Source organism: Neltuma alba, unplaced genomic scaffold (assembly GCF_004799145.2).
Source record: "Neltuma alba isolate B1F8T4 unplaced genomic scaffold, ASM479914v2 tig00006695_pilon, whole genome shotgun sequence".
In the NCBI taxonomy this organism is placed as follows: domain Eukaryota; kingdom Viridiplantae; phylum Streptophyta; class Magnoliopsida; order Fabales; family Fabaceae; genus Neltuma; species Neltuma alba.
In genome coordinates, this window is record NW_021634550.1 from 20256 (window position 1) to 31643 (window position 11388).

At 33.8% G+C, this 11388-nt stretch overlaps 1 protein-coding gene and 1 pseudogene across 1 annotated transcript; one reads left to right on the top strand and one right to left on the bottom strand.

Annotated features, from left to right (window-relative positions):
• Nucleotides 1-1057: 1057 nt before the first annotated feature.
• LOC114750941 ((-)-germacrene D synthase-like) lies at nucleotides 1058-3813 on the bottom strand. Its single transcript, XM_028939588.1, has 7 exons — nucleotides 3700-3813; nucleotides 3191-3470; nucleotides 2691-3063; nucleotides 2356-2574; nucleotides 2107-2245; nucleotides 1551-1799; nucleotides 1058-1437 (listed from the first exon to the last, which is right to left on the bottom strand). Exons 1-7 carry the CDS (start codon nucleotides 3811-3813, stop codon nucleotides 1144-1146), a joined length of 1668 nt encoding a protein of 555 aa, XP_028795421.1. The 3' UTR covers nucleotides 1058-1143.
• Nucleotides 3814-6426: 2613 nt separating this feature from the next.
• LOC114750928 (alpha-copaene synthase-like) lies at nucleotides 6427-10239 on the top strand (annotated as a pseudogene).
• Nucleotides 10240-11388: the final 1149 nt, after the last annotated feature.

Consider the following 11388-nt stretch of genomic DNA (forward strand, 5'->3'; position numbering starts at 1 on the left):
TTTATAGGACAGAAAAAGAAGACATTTTTTAGTTCTATTTATATAGTATTGGGAGAAATTTTTTTGTATGTATATACAATTTTATTCTTTATTTATTATTGTGTTGTTTTTGTTTACATGAAATATAATATATATTAAATAGAGATAAAATTAAAAATTTATTAAATTATAAATGAAAATATATTAAATTTAAATTTTTTTATTTATGTAAAACATGTTTAAAATATTTTATAAATAGGTCCAAAAACATTTGATTAAGGGGAAAAAAAAAATTCAAAGACATGAACTAGCTGAGAAAGAATGGTATCTAGGAGAGTGGAGAAACGAGGAGGATGGATGTAGTAGCTAGACACATGACAGATCAGTCTCCATCAAGACGCTGTCGATCACCATCGTCATTACTGGCACAATGGAACTAATTGAACCAAAGTTAAAAATTATTAAATTTAAAACGAGAATATATAAAATTTAAAATTTTTTATTATATAAAACATATTAAAAATGTTTTATAAATAGGTTACAAGAGCTAGCTGTCATTACTGGCAAAATGAAACTGACACGCTGCCTCCCCAACTTCATTCACTAATAATTACTATTTTTTATTCTAATTATAAGAGCTAGCTGATTAATTAAAAAAATAAGTTAAATTAGTTATTTATAATAAATAAGTGTTGTCTTTCTTAAGATGTCCTTGTTAATCAAACATGTTGACTAGAACTATTATTAGAAAGACTATTTTAAAAAAAATGCGTAAATATTAAAAACAAAGTGGATTGAGATTTTATATTTATGATCAAAATAAAAGTCAAACAAAGTTTCATATTAAGGACCAGAGTTAGTACTGTCCAAGCTAGTAAATTAATTTGAATATATTAAGAAAGTTTATTAAATTAGTTATATGTAATAAATGTGTATTGTCTTTCCTAGAATATCTTTAATAATCATGTGTATTAATTAGAACTATTATTTGATAGAATCTTTAACATTTATATCTACTACAAGGACTACTTTTAAAAAAAAAGACAAAGTGAATTAGAATTTTATATTTAAAACCAAATTAAAAATCAAACTAATTTTTATATTAAATATTGGAGGTAGCAGTGAGAGTACGTTCAAACCTAAGTGTGATCTATCATGACATTTTTAAAGGGGAAAATCGTGTACGAATAAAGCAGAGATGAGATGTTTAGTTGAATTTGCAGAATGAGTGTAGCCGTCAGAATCCTTGTAAAGCACATGCATTACTCGAGTCAGGTTCAGAATTCGCATCAACAAAGGCCTCGGCACTTGCGTGGGTTCAAGCAGTTCCTCATTTAAATGCTTCCACGCACTCACCACCTGCCTCTTCAACTCCTCAATCGCATTTTCTCTCTTCACCCCATGTTCCTTCATGTAGCACTCTATGGCCGAAGCTACATCCCCTCTCTTCTGCTCATCCTAACCAATTACATACGCCGCAAACACACAAATTATATATTATTTGCCTCTATATATATATATATATCAAACATCTAAATGATTTAGAATTAGTCCAACAATATTGTGGGTACCTCGTTGGAAACAATGTCATCCATGAGCCTGCTAATGGTCTGTGACGCTGTAACAATTCTGGGGCTATCTGATAACCACCGGAAGGTTTGCTCGGTAGCTATAGGACCCATCCCAATGAAACTTATGGCTGTGACCAGGCCGTATCCTGAAGAGACAAGTGCGTTGCCCATGTACTCCTCCATTGTCGGTGTGTAATTGCTATTATACCATTTGGCTTCAACCAAGTAAGCTTGGGCCAATCTTCTCATCTGTGCATCGGTCGTACCATGATAAACAACTTGTGGTGGCAGAGTAAGTGGAAGTAGTGATAAACTCTTGCAATATATATATACCGATTTTAAAGAGAATGAGTTCTTCACTCTTCATCAGTCACGTTGCTTAATATTATTTATTATATTAATTTGTAGACAATTATTCATTCGCTAACATTTGATTGACCATGGAATAAGAAGAACCAGACAAATTATGTTCACATTACTATGAAATAATCAATAATCTAAGTGTTCAAAGTAGAAAAAAAGTGGGTGAGTTAATTAGTATAAAAGCATGTCTTACTTCATCTTTGGCATACTTGATGCAAAATTCTCTTCCTTCTTTGGTCATTTCTTGCTTGATTTCGTCATAAACATCCAATAGTGCTCGGTACCAAAATCTCATGTACTCCGGCAACAATTCCAGACAGCTTATATCCCACCTGAAAAATGATATTCCCGAGAAATCGTTAGTTACTTTGACAGTAGAATTTCTAATTTTAAAATAAAAATTCTTAATGGGATAGTAATTTAGACTCAAGTGAACTTAAACCTCTCAATTGTTGCCGTGAGAAGCTGTAGTTCTTCGAGTGTGCCGTGAACATCATATATATCATCAAGGACCGAAGCCATACATATCACTTTGGTGGTTATCCTTCTAGACAAAGCATAGCAAGGTTCGTAGAACACTCCCGAAATCCAAAAGTAACATTCCACCAACCGGTCGCGAGCAAAAGGCAACTTGCTCCTAAGACCCAATTCTTTCCACCACCTATAGATTAAAACAAAGTTTGAAAACAATATGACTTGGTGAGTCACTTGGATACAACGTAAATATATATATATATATATATATTAAGACCATTAGTATAATTCAGAAAAACATACTTGGAAATATTTCCGAGTTCATTTTGGTGCATCTTTTGAAGCATATTGAAATCTAACTTTGCCAGGGCAAGTAGAGTTTCATCGTGGGAAGGATCATCGTGGTAAGAAGATATGTAATGCCAAGCTTCTAGCCTAGGAAGGTTCTTGCGAAGTGGGTGCCTTAAGCTGTGCTTGACTTTTGCGGCAAGAGAAGGATCCAAATGGACGATCATAGGCTCCAGATGAGCGGAAGTGAAAGCAAGAGCTTCATCTAATATATCTTCTCCGTGAACTCTAAGATGGGCAGCTTCATATAAACTCAGCATTCCTTCTACGTCAGCAGTTAGTCCTTCACTGATATTACCTTCCCCATCCTTGAACTTTTCAAACACATCTGCAGGTTTATATATATGAAACAAAGTCAGATGTTTTAATTTATTATGTTAGCTTGATTATGTATGTTGGGTGGTTGAGAGAGCAAAATGGTGTTTGAAGTGGCTAGACAAAGAGCTGAGGCATACCAGGTGAGATGCGATGGCCATGTTGCCTTAGTAACCTAAAGAGAAGTGCAAGAGTATGGAGATCTTCTTCCAGATTTATTTGACCATTTTCAACGCAACTATCATGAATCTGCTGCAATATATCATCAATCTCAAGTTCAAAATGGTAGTTGACTCCTAAACGTTGGATTGTGTCGATCAAATGCATTTTTGCTACGAGATTTTTGGGTGGAAGGATGAGCATCCTCCTCACTTCTTCCTTGAGTGTTTTGATATGCTCCTCCATTTTGTCAGTAACTTCCTGCAGATTCAACTTTGTGCTTTTACTCTTGATAACATCAAAATGCGGGAGAACTATACATGCGTATTGTCTTTCATACGTGTTGTGTATATATCGATCTCTAATTATAGGCTACTCAAATGCTAATAAATATATTTATATCCTGCGTTCAAAAAGTATCAGATTCGTTTCTTTTATAATGATAACTTTACGTGGGGAATAAAGCTGAAAAGACATAATGGCAAAATACCAAAGATTCGGAGGCATATGGAATGAAATGATCTCCCCAGACGCTGGGATGATAATTTGCAGAGCGCCGAGGGCGCTGGGACGAAGCGACGAGTGGCGAAGCTGCCAAAGACATGATGGATGCTAAGTTGCCTAAAACCTTAAAGCCTGCCTTCAAATTTATAGGACTTTTTCAGTGAGGAAATATCAGTACTATGTTTCATTATGTGAGTATAACTAAAACACGTCAGTTCCAGGTTATCAGCAATTATCAATAAGTTTCATTATGCGTGTATAATTAAAACACGTCAGGTTCGTGTTGTCTTTGTTTATTACATCGTTGGATGTGAAAAAAATAAAACAAAAATAAAAAAAGAAAGAATGGCCGGTGTCGGACATACGTTATCTTTCTTTGCGTACGTCATAGGTTGAACAGGCATTTTATCAAGAAGCAAAGTTCATGATAACAAGGCTACTCTCAGCGAGGGTTAAGTAAAATAAAGTGGCGTCAAACACTTTATCTTATTTATCAGGTGTATTTAATACTTTGATTTTTTTTATTTTTTTTGACAATGCCGTTTGTAATGTTACCCTGCGAGCAAATGATATTCCACGATATATTCTATTCAAAACCAGAATCTGTATTCATATATCATTCACCAATGGAATACGCAGATTACAATCATAACTGTCATAGCAGCACGCAAGGGCACGTACCAGAAAATAATCACGTAGTATTCAGAGGGAGAGAGAGAAATGTCAGAAGGGAGAGTCCATCGACAATCATCCACACCCCCGCTCCTAACAAACTTTGTCTTTTATACTCACACGTCCCCTTCTAATTCCCTCAGTTTCCACGGTTTCTTTCTGACTCGTTGGCTTTTTCGGATATGGGTCGACGTATGCTCTGGTTGTGGGCCTATTGGTCCGATTTCACGGCTTGAGTCCATTACACCGTTTTACTCATAATCCGTGAATTTACTTATTTTTGGCAATTCATGCAGCCCTTTTCACATGCTCGCTCTTTTATTTTAACGTGGAAAGCTTATCGTTTTGTGGCAGCGGACGGGACCATAGACGAGAGTGATAAAGAAGAGAAGCCGGAAGCATCTTTACGCATGCTTGCTGTCAAAATTCAGCTTAGCCATGATAACAACAGGCTTCACTGATCTATTATGTTTTTCATAACTCTCAGTTAAATTATTTTGAATTAGAGACTATGATTTATTATTACTCAATAGGGACTCATGTTTCTTACTAAAAAATTTTTCTATATAGACCGTGAATTTATATTAGTCATACAGTGGCTGCTATTGGTTGAAGATCTGAATTCATTATGAAATGGGTCCATATAAGATTGGTGAGTACGGGCACTGGCATCCATATAGACGCGCAATAATATGATGTTACTGTTGTTGGTGGAATGGTTCTCCAAAGAATACAAGAAGAAGAAAGTGGTATAAGATATTTTCAAGGCATAAGCAGCACTTTCTTTTAGACTTAATTCATCCTTACCTATTCCTATCTTATATGATGCAAGTTGGGATGCCTGACAAATTTCATAGAGGATACAATAAAGACCCTTGAATATAGATTGCACTTCCAAGATTTAAGCGAAGGCAATAATGGCTTTTATAATGTGATAATTTGACTATATCTCTGTGTGCACTCAAAGACAAAGACAATGAGTTTGACCTCAGTGTTTGTGTTGTGTTGTGTTGTGTTGTATATCTCTCAAATGAAGTGAAGGTGAAGGGTTTATACAGACCATAGAATGATGCCTTGAAAAGATACCTTCTGGAATAATGTCTTATTAAATAAAAAGTCACAACCACATGTTGGTTTATGAACCAACATAATTTAAATAAATACAATGTATTTAATATGTAGGGTCTTTTAGTGTTTTAACTTCCTACATAACCCTTCATATAAATATATTAATTTATATGAAGATACAACCTCTCATATAAATAGATTAATTTATATGAGAACATAACCCTTCAAATAAATTTATTAATTTATTATGAAGACATAATCCCTCGTATAAACCTATTAATTTAATAAATTTATATAAAAACATGACTTTTCAAAAACACATCTCTTCATTTTTAAAATATCCCAACACCTATCCCCAGCCCGGCTTATTCAGAATTGTGTGCAGCAAATTATCCTCCACATATAATCTCTGCACCAGTCTTTTCGAATACTTCATGGCAGAAAATCACAGGGGGGGTCCAAGGGGAGAGTGGGGAAAGCGACAGTGCAAGATGTGTGATTGATATTCTTGTTTATAACACAAGGCTTCGATGTTAAATCGTGCAATGAAAAAAGTTTTGAGAGTGGGAGTAAAAAGCTGATAAAAAAAACCAGTCTGTATAGATAGGCTAATTCGATGGATGCAACTATTGGGTTATGATAAACCTGATGAGGACTTTCAAAAGTTCGGGGGTCACTCAGTGGCATCCCTCTGGAGGATATATATATATATTTACTCATATGGCTCCTTCTGTTGTGTCGATGAATAGGAGGCCCCTTCACAGTTGTGGTTTGGTCTTGATCACAAGTTGTGTTTTAAAAGTACCCAACTATATATGGTCTTGATCACAGATGAGCATCACAGAATACAAGAGGGCCTCATCCACAGAGGGTCCAACTATATATGGGCTGTTGGATCTTAAAAGTATTAGGCTGAGTCTGAGCTTGAGGTCCATCTAAGGCCCAATAATGATTCGAAATCAGAATTACGGCCATGGAGGCACAGCATAGGAAGATTTCATATTTTTCAAATCAGGGACAGGCAATAATGGTCCGAGTTCATAATGGTCCTCATGGACGCCCACACCGTAATTAGTTATAATTCGTCAACATCATTTTTATTTACTATCTCTAATACTTAATATAAGAGTTAGATAATTAATTTAGAAAGATTAATAAAATTAGTTAAGTTGATTAATTATAATAAATGTGTATTGACTTTTCTAAACTACCATCTTAGTAAGAACTTTTTACAATTGATACTAGTATTTTAGAGAAAATATTATACATTTGAGGGACAAAATAAATTGATGTTTTATATTTAGATTTAAGTATTAAACATGCCACATGGTTCGTAATAGAATGTAAACTTCCATGAGAACCAAGCATTGCTTGTGGTCCTAAAATTAAAGTGCATGATGTCGATCATACCCACATATTCACTGATTTATTTAAATATTACAAATGGACTTCAGAAAAACTTGTGGCTATCATAGGAAATAGAGGTGGGAATCAAAGTCAGCCTGACCTTCCAAGGTCGGCCTTTTAGGACTTGCAGGCTTAAAAGGATCGACCCTCCAGGGCTCAAATTTTAAAAATATCTCAATTTGCTAGGCTCGACTCTTAAGTCACAAGACTCAGAGTTGAGCTGCGGGCTTTTGACCCATTTAAGAAAAAAACACTATTTTTTATATTTCTCATATTTTTTATAAAAAATAAAAATAAACCAATAAAATTGTTAATAAAAGACATAAATATGAATAAAATTAAGTCACAAATACAAAATATCATCATATATAAATATCCATCAACATCCAAGAACATCTAAAATATTTATTAACAAGATAACAACATCCAAGAGTTTTATCTATGGTGTAATTATGCAATAAATAAACACTATCATTAATCTTTTGAAACTTCATCATCACTATAATTAATTACTCTTCTTCGTAAGTATGTTTTTCTTTCGTAACAAAAATATCGAGTTTTTCTTCTTTATAAGAATTTTACTTTTAAATTTTGCAATCTAGTTATTATTTTACTTTAATGTGAGAAACATTGTTGTTGAAGCTCATGAATTTCTAATTCAAATTATAGAATCACAAGTTATATAAGTATAAAAATATTCTGTTATCAAATATTTATATAGTTTTAAAATATCAACGTATATAGTATAAATCAAATCATTATTAAAGTCCAAATTAACCTATTTTTTTTAAAATTAATTGGATAAATTATTGTCTAAAACTAAATAAATCAAATCATTCTATAAAATTTAATTTTAAAATGATAATAATAACTAAATATTTGAAATATTATTAACAATATAAAAAATTAATAATATTAAAATTATATAAAAAAATTAAAAAAACAAAAAAAATTATAAAAGGGCATAAACGGCTCAGCCCTCAGCCCTCCAGGGCCGGCCCTTTTAAGCCTTCGGCTCTCTAAGGCCAGCCCTCCAAGGTTTATTTTCTATTTGAACGGGAAAATTTCAAACTTGGTCCTCATAATTTCAAGGCCTACGGGCTCGGCCCGTTTTTCCGGAAAACACAGACATATCACTACCACTGATTGTATCCTATTATAGACTTCTAAAAAACCTGTGGCTATCAAAGGAGAACACAAAAACATGTCCCTGCCACTGATTATATCCTCTTGTAGACTTCAGAAAACTTGTGGTTATGTTTTCTTTTCTATTTTGTTTATGTTTTTTTTTGGACATCCAACTTGACATGATGAAACATAGTATTTATATTTCCCTCACTGAAAATCCCTGACAACATGGATCTAACATCTAAATTTTTATAACCTTTTCCAAATTTCTCCTCCATGATTGGTGCAATTACGTTGCAGGAAAAAAGATCCAACAACCCAAAAAACAGTGCACCAATAAACAAACTAGTTTAATACAGGCTTCAAAATTGGGATATAAAATAGATAAATGAAGGTAGAAATTCATTTTCATTTTTTTAAAAAAAAAATTTACTCCTTCAGCCCTAAATATATGAGTTATGTAATTAAAAAGTTGATTTTGATATTACATGTAAGACCTTCATTCATTTGATTTCTCATATTTAATTATTTATCATTTTGATCTCAAAATAATTTATTTAATTTATAGGGTTAATATAATGTTTGGTCCTTATACTTTATATTCATATTTTGTTTAAGTTCTTATCCACTCTATCAGACCTTCTCATTTCTAAAAGTGTATGCAGATATATTTGGCATCCATGGAGAAGATGTTCTTGACCAGGCTATACATTTCACTTCCTATCACCTCAAGTCAAGGTTGGGTGCCATGAGCCCAAACCTCGAACGAAAAGTTAGTCGTGCGCTGAACTTCCCCATTCGGAAAGGAATCCCACGATTGGAATCCAGGTATTACATTCCCATGTACTCAGCAGCGGCTTCTCCAAACTACCAACTGCTAGAATTGGCCGTCCTGGACTTTCATATTGTTCAGCTTCTGCACAAAGAGGAACTTCAACGTGTGACAGACCTACTTTCTGAATCATATCTAGGCAAAGTCAGATATCATGTTATTAAAAAGAACTGGAAAGCTTAACATGCATATATTATATTGCATTGCAGGTGGTGGAAGAAGTTAGACTGTGTGACCAAGGTGCCATATGCAAGGGACAGAGTAGTTGAAGCATATTTTTGGCCCTTGGGCGTATATTATGAGCCTCAGTATATAATTGGAAGGACAATAGTCGGCAAATTAATTGCGGTTATTTCTGCCGTTGATGATACATGTGCATATGGCACCCTTGAAGCACTTGAACTCTTCACTGAAGCAGTCCTGAGGTTAAATTAATTGATCAATAATTTTAATTTTTCTTGAAAAATTAAATCCTTCAAATGCTATTTTTCTCATTTGTTGTTAATTAACAAAGCTAATATTGTTAATTCAAACTGTTTCTCAGATGGGATGCTAGTCCTTTGGATCCTGTTCCAGAATGTATGAAAGTGGTGTTTCATGCCCTGTTAGATCTATTCAATGAAATGGAGTTGCTGACTGAAAAGGAAGGAAAATCATGCTTTGTTCCATTTGTTAAAAAAACTGTAGGATATTTACTGCCAATATCAAATTCTACATATTATGTTTAAACTGAATTGGAAAGTTTGACTAATGAAGTTAATGTATATGTTAGTAGTTTCAAAAACTTGCAGAAGCCTATCTGGTTGAAGCCAAGTGTTGCAACCAAGGTTACACCCCAACATACGAAGAGTACGTGGAAAATGGAGTAGTGACATCTTGTTACCCTTTGCTCGAGATGGCTTCTTTCCTTGGTCTCGGGAACTTGGCAACCGAACATGTGTTTGATTGGGTTTCCAGTGTTCCCAAAATTGTGAGAGCCTCAGCTATTATCGGCAGATTAACAGGTGACATGAGTTCTCACAAGGTACAGCATTAACAATTCAAATTATAGATCGTGATTAATTTTTATGATGCTCTTATAGGTACTGAGTTTATTGTCTTCTTGAATTGGTAGTTTGAGTGGAAGAGAGTACATGTTGCTTCTGCAGTGGAATATAATGTTTGATGAATCAACATGGGATTTCAGAAGAAGAGGCCTATCAAATTCTGCAAAAGGATTTAGATAATGCATGGAAAGATATAAACGAAGAATACTTGAAGCCAGATGTTGTTCCAAAGGTTGTGCTCGATTGTGTTGTGAATTTCACAAGCATAATAGAGCTTGTGTATGGAAACTTTGCAGACAGATACACATATGCTGAACTGCTGAAAGATCATGTTGCAGCATTAGTGGTGGGCCCCATTGATAATTTACAGTAATACAAATGGATATGCTTTAGAGACGCATGGCTTGCAAGTAGTTATTAAGGTTTATGTGGTGTGTGTATCAACAAGTGGGAACCATAATGCTGTGTGGTGGCCGGAGGATTAAGATTTTCTTTTAATAGTTGAGTATGGAACTATATTTAAATACAAGGTATCGAGATCGAGAGTTCTGTGAGCATTTCGCAGCACTTAAAAGTAATTTTCTCAAATTATATGTGTCTCAATGTGCAACTAAATCATGATTAAGGGCCTACTTAGAATATTTTATATGTAGCTTTTAATCATAATTTACGAAATACGAGATGAATATGTCAAAAAAATTTCATCTCAACTTACATAAAATGAGAACCAGTTTCGATGCTCATCATTGTGATAAACACCCTAAGCTCATCAGATCTAAGTCATCCATATCTTATGTGGATGGTCCAAATTTAATTTATTTTTATTTTTATTTATTTAAAATAATTATTTTAATATGTATAGAATTTTAAAAAAAAGAAAAATTTCTTAACTATCATTCTTTCAAAAAATAATTTTTTCTATTTAAAAATAATTAATAAAAAATTTTAAATTTGGACTCTTAAACAATCGAGATTTAATAACTCTGATGAGTAACAAAACTGGTCCATATAAAATGTGAATACAAGCACTTTTCAACGCCATTCTAAACAGTCCCTAAAAAGGAAAGGATAATGCGGTGCGCCTTTGGAAGCTTTAAAGCCATCCAAATGCGCAGTGCCTTCCGTTGGGTCTCTGTCTCCCATCGTGCCGCAAGGCCCCACAAAGCCCTACTTGGATTTCGCTTTTCATTTCTCCAAATATCTAGAGATCCATCCTCCGTCATTGTCTCCACCAGCACGTCAAACCCATAATTCCTTGGTCAATTCTCCACACACACACGCACGCACATATTATGCATGATAACACTGGTGGAAAAAAATGACAAGATGAAAAAATGCAAGTGAAAATGATTAAGCGTAATTTGGCGTAGTTGCCTCAGTTGGAAATTAAGCAAAAAAAGACGTTGAATATAGAAAAATTGTAAAAAGACAACTATTACCATATTACCATAGGTTTTGATGACAATTAATAAGCAAATGACAATAATTTTTATGAAGGAGTTCCTATATGTAATTTTTTAAT